General features: G+C 32.6%; 1 protein-coding gene across 2 annotated transcripts in view; it reads right to left on the bottom strand.

The window, feature by feature from the left end:
• Positions 1–21,085, bottom strand: part of LOC150083689 (PAX3- and PAX7-binding protein 1) — a 188,769-nt gene that overhangs the window by 26,579 nt on the left and 141,105 nt on the right. Inside the window, exon 16 of one of the 2 annotated variants that reach the window (XM_090378125.1) lies at positions 8,524–8,590. The exons of the other annotated variant lie outside the window; for it this stretch is intronic. Within the exon in view, the coding sequence (XP_090234251.1) occupies positions 8,524–8,590 (67 nt within the window). The remainder of the gene's footprint in view (positions 1–8,523; positions 8,591–21,085) is intronic. 2 annotated transcript variants of the gene reach the window in all.

The following is a 21,085-nucleotide window of genomic DNA, read 5'->3' as shown; positions in this document are numbered from 1 at the left end:
CCATATTGGTATAACCCTATGTAACTGTCAAAGCTCTGGTGCAGTTTCAAGGTGTATAAATAGGAAACAAGATGGTTTTATAGCCTCCCAAAAAGAAGATGACAAATGTGCAACATTACTTTTTCTGCTCTTATGCTGCTCCTCTTTACATGCTATCAATTACACAATGTCATAAAAATGTCACAATTAATTAGAAATAAAGAAGTATAACAAGAACCCTTGACTTTTATTCAACTAGAATAAGTAGAGCACAGCCTACTGTGTAAATAACAATGGGCAAACTAGATTTGTTACTTAGCCCATTGATCTCACATTGTTGAGGCACTTCACCATGAGTTGCCTTGCTATTACACTACTTTAAATAAAAAGTGCTTCTCCAATGGAGAAGTATATTGGTCTAGGTAGTGGCATACACTTTAAATAATTAGCAATATCCTTCTTCACTGGAGAAGCAATTTTTATTTAGTATGGTACAATGCAAAGGCAACTTGTTGCGAAGTGCCCTCACAATATGAGATCAATACACTAAGTAGCAAACCTAGTTTGCCCATTGCTATACATACAAAGAGACTATCCTATTTGTACAATGTTTTGTAACTCTTGTAGTGTGAAGCTTTTGCCCAAAATTTACACTCAAATTAAATTCTGTGGATAAATTTTATTAGAGATCTAAAACACCACATTTCAGTCAGAAGAGACTATATGCACACAGAAGAACAGATTCACTGAAACAGAAGAAAAATGTATTCTGCTAATTCCAATATTGGAGAGTTCACAGAAAAAAAATCATCTGGTTGGGTTTCACCTTACCGCTGTTGTTTATGATCATTTCGTAACTGGTCAGTATGTCCAAAATGAAGAAACTTAAAAAGTTTCTTCGATTTAGCAAAAGACAATTCAGTCGACAACAATATGAGGTATACACAGTGTGGCAAGTGGAAAATGAGACTAATGTTATGAGATGGGTGCAGGTGCTTGTCATCCACTAGAAGTAAACATGAAATGAAAGAGTGATTGTTCCTTGAGCACTGCAGGCAAAGTCAGCAGAAATTACTGCTATTTTAGAATGTAGTGTGAGCTGAACTACATGTTTGTCCTGTGTCTGTGTTGTGGAAGGACAATTAAACAAAGAGCAAACATCAAGTTTTGTGTTAAACTGGGCAAAACTGGAAGACGACAAACATCTGGGCCCAGCAAAAACAGTTCTAATGCCAGAGTTTATAAAAAAAGGTGTGGGGAAATCATTACCAATGACTTATGTACAATGTTCCAAATTATTTCAAAAGATCTGTGCATTAGTAAGGAAACCATTCCACAAATAATAATCCAGGATTCGAAGAAAACAAAGGCATATGCAGTTTGTTCCACATTTGTGAACAGATGGTCAATGACAGATGTGAGTTGGACACTGCAAAAACTGACTGAGGCTGCTGAAAACAAACCTAACTTCCTGAATTTGATCATTATGGCTGATGAAATGTGGTTTTCAGTACGACTCTGCAATGAAATCACAAAGCGCAGAGTGGAAGTCAGCAAACTCTCCTAATGGCAAAAAAGTTTGTCAAGAAAGGTCAAAAATCAAAACCATGTTCATCACTTTCTACAATAGCAAGGGAATTGTGCACAAAGAGTTCGTGCCCAATGGCCAAAGTGTTACTGCTGCATACTGTCCTCATATTTTGAAATGTTTGTTGCAGAGAGCTGTGACGAGAACACTGAACAGTATACCAATCATGGCCGACCACTAATCGTTCCAGTTTCTTTGTGATTGTTGCATGCAGTGTATGGATGCAGGAAGAAATTACTTTGAATAAACAAAGTTTAGTTTATTCATCTCATTTTCCAATTGCTGCACTGTGTATAACAATTTGGTGTATGTGAGCATACCACAGTATCAATAGAATATTTATTATTATTTTTTGCATAATGAATGGCTTGAAGGTTATAAACTTAAAAAGACAGCCCCAAAAGTAGAGAAACTAAATGAAAGTTTTTTTATGTTTTTTTTTAAATGGAAGGCTGATGAAGCCTCTGTTATTCTAGTAGTATGGAATGGTGGAGGGTTGGAAAATGGGAAGAAACACACCAGAAAAAATTGACAAAAACGACAGAAGTAAAGAAAACAAAAGGTTGCTTTTTTTTATTAAGAATAAGCCTATACTACTCTTTGTTTATTGATACAGGTATTAAAAACTAGAGAAAATAAATGAAGGCTATTGCTTTTCTTTTCTTTTTTTAAATGAAAGGCTGTTGAAGCCTATACTAGTTTAGCAGCACGGAATGAGAAACAAAGAAACCCGTGATACAGAGACAAATAAATAAAATAAATGAAGGACATCACTATTAAATAATGTTGAAGCTTGTGCTACAATAGCATGGACTGTTTGTAATCTAAGGGTTAACTTTTTTCCTACTGAAATTTTGTAGGTTGTTGAATTCTTGATCAACAGTCCACAATATTTCAAATGGAATTAACTGAAATCTTAAGCCATTACAACTAATGATTGATCAATTAATGTAAATGTGGACAGCAGTAATCCCAAAATAACATATCGATTTGGTGATAACGTACTCGAGGTGGTGGAGAACGAAAGAAATCTAGGGATAATTGTATAGTCCAACACGAAGGTCTATGAGCAGCACAGACAGGCTGCTAGGACAGTTCATGGGGTTCTGTCAAAGATACACAGAAATTCTGCCATAATGGACAAGGAGGTGATTATCCTATCATATAAAGTAATGGTTAGGCTGCACCTTCAGTACATAAACAAGTCTGGAAGCCTCATTTTAGGAAGAATGTGGAACCGTTGGAACAGGTGCAGAGAAGAAGAATAAAATTAGTCAAAGATACAAAAGGATATTCCTACTATGAAAAAATTCAGTTCCACAGATTGCAGGCCTTGGAAACCAGGCACCTTCATGGAGTCTCCTGATTGAAGTGTTTAAGGTATTAAATGGATTTAGTAAACTAAATGCTGATAGCACCTTTATTTTTTCTTTGTCAACACACAAGGGGGCACAAACTGAAAAAGGATGGCTGCAGGAAAGACATGCAAACTGCTTTCAGCCAAAGAGTAACTGATTGTTGGAATAAACTTCCATCTGGTATTGTGGGCCTCTGCTAATGGGGATAGATTTTACAAACCTAGACCTGGAATATCTGAGTAACAAACTTTCATTTTTTAAATTCCATATCCATCTCCACTTTTGAACTGTTAAGTACTTGAAGGAGAGGAAGGCATTTTTACTATTCTTTTTTTTTTCCCATTCACTTTTTTGCTGTCTTCAACATCTGGGATCAATTTTTACTGAAAAGGTTATTTATCTAACTTTAAGTTCCACTGAAATTAAGATAATAAAGTTGTTCTTGCAAAAAGAGATATTAAGTCTTTTAGATTAGGTTTTGGTGTGTGTATTTAAGCAGTAAAGCAATTATGGCTATTAAGCATCAGTATATTGTGCCTATAATTGCATGTGTTCTTTGGTTGGTTTGGTGGACAAAAAAATCCAAGTTTCCAAGAGGAAAGCCATACAACCTCATCCAAGACCAATCAGCCACACTGTTCAGGGGGAGAAAAAAAAAAAAAAAAAAAGAAAAAAAGTACTTGCAAGTTCAGCTTGGTGAACTCAGGATTAGCAAACTGATGTCTTTTCCATCTAGTTTTAGGGAGAACAGTGACTGTAACCCTTGTGCCACTCACAAGGTTGAGTCTCTCAATCCTTTAAGAAATATATACTCCTTAAACATTAAAAAAGACTTGATATATTCTACCATTTTATTAGAATGTCTAGATCAGGGGTGGGCAACCCGCGGCCTTTGTCACACAAAGATGAAATAAAATCATTAAATAATCCTACTACTTTTAAACTAATATTTTTTAAAATTAAATATTCAAAACGTTTTAATAAGAAAAAGCTTTATATATATTTTTTCACAATATAGAAACATTATTGAGATAATTAAAAAAGGAAAATACAAATTTTTTGATCTAAAAAGTAAAATATATCATGTTTAACTTTTTCTATTTATTTAAAAATCGTTTTTATGTACCACAAATGATAAAAAACGAAAGCTATTTAATAAAAGAAAAATTCTAATCCTCTGTTAAGTTTGTTAAAATAAAAAAATATTTTAACAGAGTTAATAATTTGACGAAAATAGTTTTTTATTTTAAAATTTAAATTGTGACATTGTGATTTTTTATCTGTTGCTTTTATGTGCATATTTGTAACTGTGAATATTTTGACAACCGTATGTATTCTTGTCTCGAATTTTGTAATCCTGTAATTTCTTATGTTTCATTTCACAATTGCTTAATTTTTAGATTGCCCACCATGTCCAAAAAAGTTAAAAGGAAGTTGAATGAAGAAAACAGAACATTTAAAGAAGATTGGGAGATGCAGTATTTTCTTATTTCTGTGAAAGACAAAATGGTTTGTTTGATATGTAATACAGCACTAACAACATTAAAAAAAATACAATGCAAATCAACATTATCTATATCACAAGGACCATAAATATGTAAAATTAGAAGGAGAAGCTCGTAAATCTGCACTTCAAAAAATGAATAAAGAAAAACAGCACCAGGAAAAGGCTCTTGGTGCTTTTATTAAGCAAGGAACTTCTGCAACCAATGTTACATACAAAATAGCGCATGTACTCGGAAAAAAGAGGCAAACCATTTAGTGACATCGAAATGATAAAAGAATGTATTGTTGAAGCAGTAGGATGTTTAGATCCGGAAAAAGTTGACAAATACAAACAATTACCTCTCTCAAGAAAAACTATAACTAATAGACAACATGAATTAGCTCAGAATGTAGGAGAACAACTTCAGGTAATAATTCACTCTAAAGATGTATATTTTTCAATAGCGCTAGATGAAACCACTGATAGAAATGACTGCTCAAATATTATATTTTATTCGTGCTATAACTGAAGATTTTCATTGTTAAGAGGAACTACTGGCTTTGGGTACGCTCACTGGAAGGACTCGTGGAATTGATATTTTTAATAACTTTAAAGAAATGTGTCTTGAGAGAGGACTAAACTTTGGTAACCTGGTGAGAGTGTATGCACGGACAGTGCACCTTCTATGAGAGGAAAGCAAGAAGGATTCATTTCATTGTTAAAAAAAGAAAAGCCCAATTTAGAAAAGTTAATTTCGTTCCACTGTATATTACACCAACAAAACCTTTGTGCTAAATCCTCCACGTTGAGCAATACTTTGGACAAAATTATTGCAATTGTTAACTTTATTCGAGTAAATGCTTTAAGACATTGCCAATTTCGAAGCATGCTTATATTGGATGATGAGACATATAATGTCAACACCATATTATTGTAAGTTGCGCTGGTTATCAAAAGGGCAAATTTTAGTAAAAGTTTTGGCTTTGCGAGAACAAATTTAAAATTTTTACGAGGAACAACAAGAATGTGATTTATTAGATGAAGAATTTTGTAGAAATGCTGCGTTTTTGTATGATATTATGGAAAAGCAAAATGAATTAAATGTTTATTTGCAGGGAAAAACAAGACATATATATGACATGTGGCAAAAAATTCAGGTATTTCGAAAAAAATTAATTTTTTACAAAACTCTTTTCTCTAAATCAGAAATATCTGGGGAACATTTCCCTCATTTAAAAAATATGTTAAAGGAGCAGAAATACGTTGTATGTGACACTTTTAAAGACTACATAACCGTATTGGACATGCTAATAGAAGAATAAAATTATAGATTTTCTGATTTCGAAGAACATACTTTAGAAATGAAATTGGCGTATGAGCCACATTTAGTTGATATCCTGACGGCACCCACGGAACTACAGATGGAATTAATTGAATTAGGAGAAGATAATATGATAAAGACTTTTTTTGATACAAAAAAAATCCTATTGAAATATGGAAAAATGCAGTCGAATACCCACATTTACATCAACATGCTCGTCGACTGCTGTCTTGCTTTGCAACTACGTATTGTTGTGAATCAACTTTTTCATACCTTACACAAATTAAGTCATTTAAGGACTCGGGTATCTGATATTCATTTAGAAGACCAACTCAAGTTGCGTACAACTAAGATGGAGCCTAATATCCAGTTGTTATCTAATAAAAAACAAACCCAAAAATCTCATTAGTTAATTATAAAAAAAGATGTTTCGGCTGAAACCAATGCATTCTGATGAGTTTAGCTCATTAAAAATGTGAAATCGAAGTGGTTTCAGCCGCGACATCTTTTTTGGTAAACAACTCAACAACCAAAGCATCACATCTTCAACTCATTAGTTAACTCATATTAAATTATTTTTTACAATAGTACAGTTTTTTCTAATTATTCTTGTATAATACACAGAGAGAATGTTAAATAATTGCTATAAATTTTCATTTGAATAACAATTTAGAAAATAATTTATTATCTTTATAATTATATTTTTTTAAATTTTGTGTTCATATAAAATGTAGGTGAGGTATTATGATGAGAACATTGTAAATATGTATGTTTTATTGAAATTTATTTGCCTTTTCTATAGTTATATGTAATACAATTTAACACTGATAATTAAGTATGTTTTATTTTGTAAGTAGCGGTTTGAAGGATCGATGCGGTCTTTCCTCTATTTCCAAAAATGAATATGGCCTTTTATTCAAAAAAGGTTGCCCACCCCTGGTCTAGATTATAAGAGGTTGTAAAGATTAGTGTTTCTTTTTAGCAATTCCTTTGCTCACTAAGTGTTTGATACTGGCTTTAATGTGCATGTAAAAAAAACGTTAGGGAAGATCTTAAAGATAATTTCTTGTTGTGTGCCTGGGAAAATAGCTGTCATTCTGTCTGGTCATTTCTTTTCGATATAGAGTTTAGATTTCAATTTTTCAAATTAGTTTGATTTATTTAAAGACATACCATTTTTTAAGTTTTGAATTATTTTTAACTACTTTTCATTCAGTTTTATTCTCTCCTTCCTCCCCACATCTAGTTCTCAAGTGTTGGTCATCAACTGATAACTGGTGCTTTCAAATCTAGTTAGTTTCAAAAACGAGCCGTACTCGAAATCAAAATCTTTGGAAAGTTTGTGGGATAATGTTTCTCATTTTATTAGTTTACTGATGAGTATGATATGACATTAACCAGGTGTATACATGTCACAAATGGATGCTACATTCTTCAGAATATATAAAGATGTTCTCTTCTAAATTCTAATTCCACAATAAACTGTTCTATAAGGATTTACTGCAAAATTAGAATGAGACAGCTTAGAAATCTTAATCAGTACAATGAAATTGTATTTAGTAAATAATATTTTTGAACAAAACTACTTCAACACCCATCCACAAACAGTTAAAAAAAATAATAACAAAGACAGAAAATTTTCAGTTAGATCGGTATCATTTAGTTTAACTTAATTGCTACATCTCTTAGGTAGGAAGAGGAAAGACCAGGTTGAAAACTTAAAAACAAATTTTTCAAGTTTAAAAGAAATTAAAATAATAAAGAAGTAGTTTTTGCCATAGAGATGTTGAATCTCTTAATCTTGTTCCTTTAACTTAAGAAATATGCAGTTCATAAAACTTTAAAAAGACTTCATAGCCAAAATTGTACTGGCAACTGCAATCGTGTCAAGTAGCATGTAAAAAGTCCTTATTAAACACAGTAATAAATATACATCAGTTTATTATAATTTACATCATCCTTTGGAATCTAGGCATTTAATCAAGCATGTAATCCATTTTTTACTGGTAAAAAATTCTCTTGGAAATAAAGACTTGTGTAACAAAATGGATGCATTAATTATATTCAAATTGCTGCTGTTTGAATACTAATCAATAACCATCAGTGTACTCAGCTATATGCTGTTAGAGAATTAAAGCTGCCTTAACAATAACTCACACACCAACATTGCAGTTAAGTTGACTGATAAATTAGATATATAATATAATATGGCAAAATGTTCTTGAACCACTGCAAGATGATCAATAACTGAATCATTGCAAGAAGACAATTAAACCAATTATTTTTTTTATTTTTTTTATTTTTTTGTTGTTGTTTTAATTAGTGCTTTGAGGTCTTTGGATAGCTGAATTTTTAGTTAAATAAAGATGAAGAAATTCAACATAGTTTACTGCAAAACTTGTTCCTTTATGTAAGACTTCATGTGAATCTGATATATATATATATATAGTTTGAATGAAAGCTAGCAACAGCACCTGAACAATCATTAAACAGAAGCCTTTACATATAAAAAATACATTTCAAAAATGAAAAATAGAGAGAGAGAAAGAGAAGGAAAGGGACAGAAAGAGTCCTAGCAAATTTCACAGGACAAAAATTATAGAGAACATTTTGCCACACTTTACACTGGTGCAACTATATGCAAAATATACTGAAATAACCTGTAATGGGAACTCAGATATTTTGTTATTTTAGAATCAGTCAAAGTTGCTTCAGGGACTTAGAATTTTATGACTATAATGAATATTTGCTATGATATGTTCTAGCACTAAGAAAAAATAAGCACACATACCTTCACACACGACCAGAACTGTCTATTGAAAAAAGCTGCAGCTCCATAATTCCTGTTTTCAAGAAGCCTTAAAAAAACATGAGCATAAAAGGTTACATAAGAATAAAAAGATGCAAGATTTAACTCGCCACTTAATAACAGACTTCTATCAAAGACAGATCTGTCAAGTGAGTGTGTGAAAATAACGATATAATTACATAATACTATACCATTCAATGCCTCTGTACTATGTCTAATTCACATATCTGAGCACACAAGAGGCCAAAGTGGCAGAATGATGACCTAAAACTGTTAGTGGCATCCATATGGAAAAAAAAAAGAATTTAAAACTTCATAACAAAAAAGTATTAAATAAATTCTACAAATAATTGCCAGAGAAGTAAATTACATACTGCTTCTATAAATCTACTACTGATAAAACAGACAATAGAAAATATGATTCAGCAGTTTGCTATTATGTGTACAAAATGCTCATTATTTCCTCTAAACTTATAACTGTCAATAAAGAAGTACATTATTTGTAAAAGGATGGATTGTTAATCTCCATTTTTAAAATTGGTATGTAATGCCTAAATATTCTAACAAGAACATAGTTTGACGTAAACCAAACTGGTATAAAAAAAAAAATATATATGATTCTGAAAATACAGTAAAATCCTATTACAATGTATACTGTTTTAATGAAACTTTTACTACAACAAAAATATTTCCAGGCCCTGGCCCACTTCTTTTATTAATAATGCTTTCTAAATCTTGTTTGAATGAAATAGTTCTGGAAAAAAATTCAGTACAACAAATTATTTTCAAAAGTCCATCTAATGCCTAAAATGTATTCATTTACATATACGAAAATTATGAATGCCCCTTGTGTTAAATACGGCTATGGGAAAATTCAACTAGGGAAAAGGGGGGGGGGGGTTAAAAGATAAGGTAAAAGCATTTTATCCAATAATCCAGTTTGATATGATGTGCTGGAACCCCTCCCAACAAAAAAAGATGAGAGAATGATATGGTTTTTGTGAGATGATGAATTCATGTATCTACTTTTTTAATCTAATCCAATTTAATTTAATTTAGTACAATCTGAATCTACACAATTTCAATTGCACTAAAGCTGAGCCTTCATATTAATGTGCAAAAAAAAATTAAATAACAAAAACAAAAATGGACATATTAATCCAGTCCTAAGTTATATCTGTACCATATTACTGAAAATGTGGGTTACTAAAATTTCATATATTACAGCATTCCTTATAAATACAATGTACTTTCAAAACAATGTTCCCTGAATAAATATTTTTTACTTTTGTAATGTGTTCTTTATGGTTGTTGTTACTTTTATAGTTGATTTTAATGCTAATACAGGTCGACCATCACTAATCCGGCAGTGTTGGGACCTGTGGGGTGCCAGATTAGTGAGTTTGCTGGATCACCGGTGGTTATTTTAACACATACATTTTACCCAAGAGCTAACTACCTCCTTCTACCTTTAATACATTGACTGCCAAGTTATTTAAGAAAAAAATTCCCCAGGGGCCAAAAAAATATTTAGGAAATAATTTGATTAGTAATTCTAAAATAAATATTGTAATGTCAGTGTTGTCATTTTTTCGCTTAAAATATAAAAAAAAAAAAGCCTTTTTTTATGTTGCATATATGTGGCCACATATGTTGGTTACTTTATTTCTTGAGAAGATGTGTTGACCACATACATGTGACGCTATTACGGCATACATATGAAGGTCGTTTGCTATTATCATTAGCCATAGGGTACAAGAAAGCCTGGGGCTTATGCTGCACCAGCCAAAAAAAAAAAATTCCGAATTACCCAAAAGAGAGAGAGAAGTAGAAGGGAGTCACCAAGAAAAAAAAGAATGATGATATCCAGCTCAGGACCCTGGGTGTGTCAAGCCCATATGCACCAGATGTGAGCCCCTGGGGTTGATTGTGATTAGTTTATTGCATGTGTGGCGAGTGCTGCAATAAAACTAATTATGATAAAATAAACTCTCAAACATCGCAATAAGTTTGTCAGTATTGTTAGAGATTTTGTGAAAACAAGTTCGTTAGCGTGCTGTATTATCCATTATATTGTGTTGTGTTTTTCCACAAGCTTGTATAAGTGTGTTGTAAAAAAAAAAAAAAAAAAAAATCTAAAAAGGAATGGCTAAAATAAAATTACTAAGAGGAACTGAGAGAAACTGCTGGAATTCACAATTAAGCAGAGTTAAACTTCTCACAGACACACTGCTGTGGAGTTTTTTCAGAAGTTCAACTTCATCTGTTATGGACAATGTACAGTGTTTGGGCTTTATACCACGAGAGGCACTTCCTTTATGTATTGGAACCATGGCTGGGGCTAAATGTGAGCAGGTTATAATAATAAATGCAGAAAAACAAGTGGGAATGGCTTGCCAGTGTTTACGAGTTCGCGCCAACAGCTGATGCTGCAACCAACGCCACCAAAACAGTAGCGGCAGGTCGGTGCACCGACCCGGGAAATTTGAAATTACGTTCACAGAAATTATGTGCGAATTAGTGGTGGAATCAGATTACCGGTGGCCGGATTAGTGATGGTCGGCTGTATTTTAAGTACAAAAAAGTAGAAATTGATACTTTTATATATATATATATATATATTAGAAAAGTACAGCAAAATTTATTTTAACAAATAATGGTTCCTTTGATATAATTTTCAGCGATATTCACTGTTAACAAAAAGATTCCCCCCCCAAGAAGTTTGTTGTAGGGGCACTTTACTGTATATATGTTCAATGTTGTAAAACTCAACAGCACAAGATAAGATTAGTAATATATTAATCCATTATACAAATTCCTAAGTAGAAGATGGAGTGGGTTTAGAAATATCCAGAATCACAATAGTTCTATGATAAGCATAATATGCAAAGAAAAGAAGAAAACTATTTTATTTTAAATAGTTATAGATTCTTTTAAATAAAAAATAATCTAAAAAAGATTATTTTATATTTTATTTTATAAAAGATTTTATTAATGACAGCCCAAAATGAATTCTACTATTGTTTGGCACATAATGGCCTTTAACTGCCATTGTGCTGTAAAACCTTCAATAACAACAACCCAAAATGAATACAGTTTGACTAACTGTGTATATGATGAGAGCCTTGTCAATCAATTCGACCCTGGAGAGATTGTGCAAGGCTTGTGGAGTAGAATTTTTCTCAGCATAGTCGGTGCTTGTTAACAGAAGAGAATGCTTCTACAGGGATGGGATACACTTAAATAGAAAGGGTGCAAAAATATTTGCTAATGTTATCGAGGCAGTGTTAGGTGGGTAGGAAAACTGGTAGCTTTGTGGGAATCACAGAATAATGGATTAACAGTAGCTGCAGCCAGAGGTGAAAGTGATTCTTGCATTGCTTCTATTGGAATGAGCAGCAGCTTGGAAAGCAATTTGCTGGAGATTTCAAGAACTGCCATGATCCATCATGGAACAAGTAAATACATGGGCTGTGTTAGGGTAACTAAGAGTAAGAACAGGTGTATGTATGCTTGCACGTACACCAATGCTAGGAGTATAGTAAACAAATTTGATGAATTTGAAGTGTTGGTGAAGACATCAAAGGTGGATATTATTGGGAAATCAGAGACATGGTGTCAGACAGATGTAAGGAATGTGGTATTTGAATTTGGGGAGGACAATGTGTACAGAAAGGAAGACAGGATAGGAAGGGAGCAGGGGTAATCTGTTAATTAAGAAACAATAAAATCTAAGGAAGTGCATCCAGTTGATATGGGTGGACAGTGCAACATAAACACTGGGAAATGGAAAATGACAGTAGGAGTGTTATAGGCTTAATGACTCTGATGAGTACAATGAATAATTGTGCAGAGAAATAGAGTGGGCCAGTAAATCAGAATGTCTTGTAATGGGAGATTTTAACTGAAACTTGTGGGTTGGTCAATTGCATGCTAGCAAGACTTCTGTGGATTTATTGGAAGATTGTTTTCTACAGCAACATGTTCGATGGGCAACCAGCAGGAGTAATACTCTTAATCTGATTATCAGCAGTGATTATTCATGCATTAAGAATCTGCAGATAAAGGAACCACTTGGTGACAGTAATCAGATTATACTGATGTGGGATTTACTTAAAGGTGTAACTACCAGAAGGGGTAAAGGGAAGGGTTTTTGTTTTCGTAAAGGTGACCACAGTGGTCTCAGAGTTTTTAAATTCTATACAGTGGGACAAACTGATGTTACCAACAGAAAATTCTAAATGGGAAGCATTCAAGGAATTAGCCTTGGAAGCTATTAGGCTTTTCATACCAACTAAGAATTAATGTTCATCTAACATCCATTTAGGCCTAAATGGATGTCAGATGAACTAATGAGACTCTTGGGAGAGAAGAAAAATGCATCCCATTCTCTTCTATCAGGTGACAGAAAAGCTTATGGTAGATATAAGCTACCATAAGCTTTTAGTCTGTAATCAAGTCATAAAGGAGGTTAGGCAAGCAAAGGAAGATTACGAAAAATCTTTGGCAAAGGATGCAAAGAAAACAGCAAAGACTTCTTTACTTATGCAAACTCTAGAAAGAAGAGGATGAATCAGATTTGTCCACTTGATATCAATGGTTCGACTGTTGATGATCCTGCTGAGGTAGCTGACAAACTGAATGAGTATTTTGCATCTACATTCACACATGAGGAGTTATTTAGGAAAGGGAATGTCAAAAGTTTATTAAACTCTAACAGGGAGCCAAAGGATTCTGTAATAATTGAGAGCAAAGTGGAGGAGAAATTGTTGAAGGCACCTGGGGTAGATGGGATCTATCCAGTTATATTAAAGGAGGCAGCAAGCCCTTAGCCATAATTATGAGAGCATCCTTGGATTCATGGGAGGTCCACACAGACTGGAGATGTGCAAATGTATCTCCTATTCGCAAAGGGGGTTCAAAGGGTGACACAAGTAATTACAGACCTGTTAGTTTACCTTCTGTTCAGGGAAAAATTATGGAGTCACTGGTTAAAGAAGAATTGCAGGATCATTTAAATAAGGCTGCAGTTATAGTTCAGACAGAGCATGGGTTTCTTAAGGGGAAGTCTTGTCTAACCAATTTGATTGGATACTACGATGTGGTTATAAAGGAACTGGATGCAAAAAATAATTCTGATATCATAAACTTGGATTATTTCAGGAGACCTTTTGATACTGTTGCACATGGAAGACTGCTGTACAAACTGGAAAAATGTGGCATTAAGGGCAAGTTGCTACTATGGATAAAGAGGTGGCTGAGTGGGAGAAGGCAGAGTGGTAATCAATGGAGACTGCTCTTTGTAGACTAATGTTATTAGTGGAGTTCTCCAGTTCAGTGTTGAGCCCATTGTTGTTTCCTATATTTATCAATGATATTGATGAATGTATATCAGGCTTAATGTCCACATTTGCAGATGATATGAAGGTTGGCAGGGTTGTTAATGACCGTACGCCACTGCAACAGGATCTAGAAAAGTTGGACAGATAGGCTGAGAGGTGGCAACTGAGGTTTAACATTCACAAATACAAAGTACTGCATATGGGTAGCAGTAACCCCAGAGTAAGCTACTAACTGTGTTTCATTCTCCACTCAGGGTAGTGGACAATGAAAAGGACCTGGGATAATTTTGCAATCAGATATGAAGTTTGCTGATCAGTGCAGACAGGCTGCCAGAGCAGGCCATGGGGTCTTGTCAATGATATACAGGAATTTTGCAAGCAGAGATAAGGAGGTGATTATCCGCTTGTATAAGGCATTGGTCGGGTGACACCTCAAGTACAGGTCTCAAGGTCTCGTTTTAGGTTGGATGTGGAGCTGCTGGAATGAGTACGGAGAAGGGCAACAAGACTGGTGAAGAAACAAAGGGTTGCTCTTACCAAGAACAGCTTAGGTTCTGCAAATTGCAGCATCTAGAGACTAGATGCCTGTGAAGTGATCTGGTTGAGGCGTATAAGGCCTTGAATTGAGCAGGCTCAGTGCTGATGAGGTTCTTCCTCTTGCTCAGATTACAAACCTCAGGGGCCAAAAAAAAAAAAAACGTTATAGAATTGATGTACAGAAATTTGCCATTAGCCAGTGGGTAGTTGATTGCTGGAACAAACTTCCATCTGTTGTGGAAGTTGACAGCTTAAATAAATTCAAGGCAGAAGTAGACAAATGTTTGAAGCGAATTGATGGGTGAAACAGATTTTTTTTTTTTTGGGCTGATGCTATATAGCTTGCTTTCTTGCATCATATGCCTCTACTAATGCTAATTCTACACATTTTTACAAAATGGTAATAAAAAAAGAAAAGGGGGAAAAAAAAAAAAGAAAAGATAGATAGACAAAAAATGTAATGTTCCAATTTTTCAACACTTACAAGCAATCCAGCACAGTTAAATAGCTGTACACAAAATTAAAAACAGACAACGTACATGGATTTCAATAATAAATAGGAACAATTTCAGCACAAGCATATAAGAAATCAATAGAATTTAAACTCTGCACAATAAACCTGAGATACATGATTTTTTTTTTTTAACTTTTGTTTGTGAAAGAAAACATTACCAACCTTGAATCTGATGCTCTCTCTCACTCCATAATACAATCCCACAGACATCATTTCAGTTGGTACAGAGCTGTGGCAATAATTAAAATGTTTTTGATTTGTACCCAATAGATGAACTGCAATTAATAATATGGTTTTTAATTGTGCACATCTGTTTATTATGGAGTAACACCATGGTCATGTAAAAGAAGAAGGAATGTCAAAGTCATGTAAAGGGGAGAAGGGCACTGTTCAAAGCACCCAAATATTTCTACAGAAAAATTTCAAAAGCATTTATTCAAACTATTATAAGAAAGGATAGTTCCCTAGCCACAAATCAACCAAGAATCTCATCTCCAAGACACAACTGCACAATTTTCTAAGCAAAACTAAGTTTCACATAATTTCCCGGCCTTACAAATGTAGATCTAATGCTTCAGATGGTCAGTGACAACTACAACAATTATAGTGAAGATGATATTTGAAATTACTCCAATATTGAGGAAAAGATTATAATGGAAGAATATACCGAAGGGAATGACTGAAGACAGCCTGATTTTGATGGAGGTCTCCCTTCCTAAGAACATTAAAAATCACAGAGAACTGGAAAAACAAGAAAGCTTTATCAAAGCAAACTACATTCATAATTGATATATAAAATTAAAGGGTAAATGAAAGCTTTTATTGGGATTCTATATTTACTGTACATGCCTAAGCTTGATTATAATACATTCTGGAATTGTAATTAACATAGAGCTAAACCAAATAAAAAATAGCTTTTTGTTTTTAAACATCTGAGGGTTGATAAATTTGCACACAATGAATATATTTCAGCTGTATCAATGTTTATACAGGGAATTTCAAAAGTCATCACTCGAAGGGAAATAAGTTATACACCGGTTTTGTTTTGTTGCAGATAACTGAATTATTAAAAATTGTTTACTGGCAACATCCTCAAAGTTCTAGTTTATTTTCTTCGAATTGTTTCCCTTTGAGGAGTGGGAATACTCAACTGTTGCTCAGAAGTGCATGCTATGCAAAAATGAAGGCTATTTAGGCATAAGTGTACCAGAGTTATTTCATCTCAACCTTAATGATATCCAATAATCCATCCAAGGCAAAATCATGTGCAAGAAATTATGGCATACAATATAAATATCTGATGATCTAATACAAGTACTCTATGAGTAAAGACTTTTGAAATACTTTATAATGTCAGTTAATATTTACTACTCAATACTAGATAGTCTAAGTTCTTAGGATAATTAATAAGAAATATTACTTTTCTAAAAACAATGGAAAAAGTAGTGTAGTTATATATTCTCAGTTGGAGTGAGACTGAAATTAAACTAAATAAATGGACTAAAAACTTCTATCCCTCTTTGCACTACTCCATGCATGCTCTAAAGTTCTCAAACTATGGATCATTACCCATCCTGGAGCAGATGAGGGGGGGGGAAGAAAGAGATTACAAGAGTAGGATTTTTTAAAAAATCTGAAAACCACTGCTGTCAAGAAAAAATTCTGTTTGCTTTTAAATTTTAATGTTTCCATTATTTTCTTTTCATATTGAAATTTTAGTGAAATTTAAACAATGTTAAATTCTCTTAAAATGTTTAACAGTAACGGTGTGCACCATTAAAGATCAGTTAGCATGGTATGGTTTCACACACCTCAAGGTTTTCCAAAGTACAGTAATTCTTATATGAGATGAATGAAATTGGCGTGGCATTCAGTAGCCGTACAAAGCTAGTCAATTGTTAATTGTTGTCATGCCTGATCAAGCATGTTTGTTTTTAAGAAAATTAGAGGTATTCAAAGTTCTTCAGGATGCAAAGTACAAATGCCACATTAATGGCATTTGTACTTTCCATCAAGTCAGTGTTATAACCTCTAGGAATATGTTACATTTACAACCATTTTTCAATTTAAATTTTTAATCTGCCTATTTTGTAGGCATTTTTTTTTGTTGGCATGTGGTCATTGGAGAAACTGTTACATGAGAACAAAAACGTCCTTTGTCTCTTTTAGAAGAAACTGAAGGTGAAGTAGAATTATACAACTCAAAAGGAAATGATGAAAATCATGTAATCAAAATTTCTAGTGAGTCTGCAGGAGAACAGGAAAGAGACAAAATATCTATAGAAGTAAAAGGAGATGAAGGCTGCTAACAGTTTTACAGCATGAAAAAAATGAAAAAAAAGAAAAAAAAAAGATATGGGGAGAGACAGTCACAAGATGGGATAAGACTCATATAACAAAACAAACAAGATCAGAAAGCATTATATCTCAACTACCAGGAGTAAAAAATATATTTCTAAATGAGTGAAAAGTGTTGAGAGGACCAAGGTCGTAAAGAATAGACAGAGCTAGAATATTTTTTATGCCTAGAGCATGCAAAATTTAGTTTCCAAATTTTTTTGCTTTTTTGAAGGGGAACAAAAACATTTCTAATAAATACTATTTTGTTCCTGTTCCTAAAGATTAAGAAACGAGTCTTTTTATTATGTCGCTTTTTAATTCAATTTATGACTTTCTTTAAAGAAAGGGTGAATTTAAATATGTCCGTAAATTTATAAATAGTTTCTGATCTATTGAATTCCTTCATTATGGTTGTGGTATATACGCACTACACCCACAAAAACACATTATAATCATCCGAAAGTTTCCCTAATGTGAGAACGCATGTTGTTACCTCTTGGCATTACTGAGGACTCAAAAAAGGACTAAAATTTTAAAAGTTTTAAATATTATATCTTTAAACGAACAAAACTGCTTAGAGTGAAACATATTATCATACTAATGCTGTTACATTTTTCTTGTCACACTAACAACAGGTTAATAGCATTAATATAACTAAAATAGTTATAGTGCAAATTATTTTGAGATATCTAGTTTCTGGGTTTTTTTTTGTATTTGTTGCTATACATAAAAAAATAAAAAAAAAAAATGGCAGACTATCTGGTGGAACTTGAAGCAGAATGAAAAGGCCTGACAACAAATGAACTGATTTTGACACGTAATTACCCTTCTGGATTTTGACAACTACTTTCAGTCAATGTTAAATCCTGAATTCTGAATCAGGAATGACCAGAGAGGTCATGTCACATCCACCCTTTCAATTTTCTATAGATTATGATTTAAAAATCAAGTTATTACAATCATTTAGAAACATTTCATGCTTCCTCAACAAATGGCTGCTGACTAGGAACTGTTCAATTATTCTACAGATCCTATTTCAGTGCATCAAGATAACATGAGATAGCAACTCAACCGAACTGAATTGCCTATTATTTGTAAAACAAGACATTTTTATTTGCATTCTAATTTATAGCTCAGACTAACCCTCCATCAACTCACATGACATCTCTTTTTTTCTTTTTTTTTTTTTCCTGTTATTCTTCTGAATTTGAGAATGAGATATATCCTTCTATGTACCTTACATGACAAATTTCTATAACCAGCAATGCAACATTTTCTGTATTCATTTTGATCTACTATGGATTAAGAAGTTAATTTTTTTGTGTGGCATCTAATGGAAGCCACACCAGTGTGGCCTAAATTTTGAAGCGTAAATAGACATTGACAAGTATATGTTTCTAATGGATGAGCAGGTGGGTGAATGAATAAAAGGGGACAACTTTACAATTGGCACTCTATAATGTGATCCACTGTATTCATTTTTCTGAAATTACTTTTGTTGCAAACTGGTACTTTTTGATTTGTGTGATAAAAAATCAAAAAAAAAAAAAAAAAAAAAACAGAAGTGGAAGCCATAATAGAACAAATAAGGGAAAAAAAGTTGAAGAAATTTCAAGTAATCAGGAATGAGATAAATTTTGTAAATTATAATTAATAAAATAAATGTTTACAATTTAACAAAAAAAAAAAAAAAAAAAAAAGGTAAATAATTTTATAATAAAAAGAAAACAAAAAAATGCCATGAAAGCAGGTATGGGTGAGTGGCAGATTTATACCTAAATAAATATTCATATGTGTACTTTGTTTCTGAATGATATTAACACAGCTCCACCTACAACCGACAAGTCAATATTACTGCTATGGAAGGAGAAAATAGTATAAATGCTAACACAAAGGCTTAGCCAAAAAAATAAGGATTAAGACCCAAAAAAAAAAAAACACTTATTTTTTAATATTACAACAAAAGTCCTCTCCTTTTAACCTGTCAGTAGCTAAGCTGGTTTGAGAGACCTATCAGCAGAATATCTATTGCATATTAATGTCCAGTTCCAGATTAGTAGTTATTACTCTGCTACTTTATTAATCACACATAAGATCTTATTTTAGCAGTTTGAGTGAAATGTAACTCAATATACTGCTTAATTGTAATTAAATGCGAAAAAGATCTAATAGGCCAGGTGAAACAGTTACTACTTTTATAAGTTACTATTTTTATTCAACATTTATATTTAAATATGAACAGTAAATAATTTACCATCCAGTGATGGTAAATTAATTACTCTTCGTTTTATATTTGAATTATTGTGTATAAATCATATTATATTAATTATTATATATCATATAATTACATTTTAATTAATGATTTCATAAACTTTAAAATGGAAGACTATAACAATTTCAAGTTTATAATTTTAACAGAATTAATAAAAGTTTTGTTTCATTGAAAATAACAAGTGTAAAAAAAAAAAAAAAACTACATTTAATATGTATTGCAATCCATTAGCAAAAGGTCAAGCATTGTATATCCCAAGAGCAGTTTAAAAAAAGTAAAAGGATTTTTTTTTTTTTTTCTAAAATAAAAGAAAATTGGAGTCAGTTGGACCATGTGCTGGCACACTACAATTCTTTGATATGATTGTGGGCACCACCACTAACAAGTTATTAAAAAAAAAGAACAAATATTAATAAATCTGATCATATTGGTTCTTATAAAAATAGTACGAATAAAGATGAACACTGTGTTTTTAATCCCTTTATAAAAGATTTATAAAAATATTAAAAAAATGAATGTTCAAAAAATATATATGGTACAAAGTCTAAAAATAATTTTAAATGCACTCTTTCTGATATCTTTTTGTACAGAATAAGATATCAAAATGGATAAACATGACTATGAGCTTTCAATTTGCAAGATTCAAATTGCAGATCTTTATAATCCTCTATGCCGAGAGAATTGGTTAAAATATATATGGATGTTATTAACTCTAGTTACTGATGTTCATTAATAGCACTTAAGAAAAAGTACTAAAAGTTTTATGTAGGAGTTTGCCAATGATATGTAAGTAGGAATAAAAATTAACAATAACCAGAGTATGTTACTTCAAGAAGTTCCAGACATATCATTCAGAAGCCCTGAATAGAAGTAAAGGTATAACACTGAAAAATATTGTTTCATGATACTTTCAAAAAATGTTTTTCGTTAACGCCATGAAAGGCTAATTCTGATGCTGCTGAATGAGAAACATGAACTGAGGCTGCATGTTAATTTACACGAAAATTCAGAGGAAAACACGTAGAACCTCGGTACGACGGTTGCAATCCCCGCAAGAAATGTTGTATGCGAATGAGGAAAGGACTGAGCAATTTTTCAGTATAGTGTGTTCTGTATTGGCCTGGCCACAATTTTAAATTCGGTATCTTTAAAGAATCTGTTGAGCTGTTTGTGCCACTGTTCAACATATGGGACAGAAATAAAGTATTTTTTAATATTACGATTGTTGGTTTATGTAGTATTTTTTATTCTATCCCTAGCTTGTACCCTCATTCGGTTTATTGTAGCAAGGGGATAACCACTGTTTAAGAATCTGCTAGTTAATATTTGTATTTCTGAGCCAAAAGCAGATTCTGTCGTTGAATATTTATAGGCATTTAGAAATTGATTAAAGATAATAGATCTCTTGTAGGAGAACAGGTGATAGCTGTTATAATGCAGAAGCATACCGGTGTTTGTAGGTTTTTAATAGATGTTAAATTGGATTTTATTCGAGTTCCGAGTAAATTTAGAAAATTTACTGACTTTGTATCAATACCC

Source organism: Mastigoproctus giganteus, chromosome 7 (genome assembly GCF_048544385.1).
Source record: "Mastigoproctus giganteus isolate SK-2022 chromosome 7, ASM4854438v1, whole genome shotgun sequence".
Classification (NCBI taxonomy): Eukaryota; Metazoa; Arthropoda; class Arachnida; order Uropygi; family Thelyphonidae; genus Mastigoproctus; species Mastigoproctus giganteus.
The sequence above is the reverse complement of the archived record's forward strand: the minus strand, read 5'-3'. Positions and strand labels throughout refer to the sequence as shown.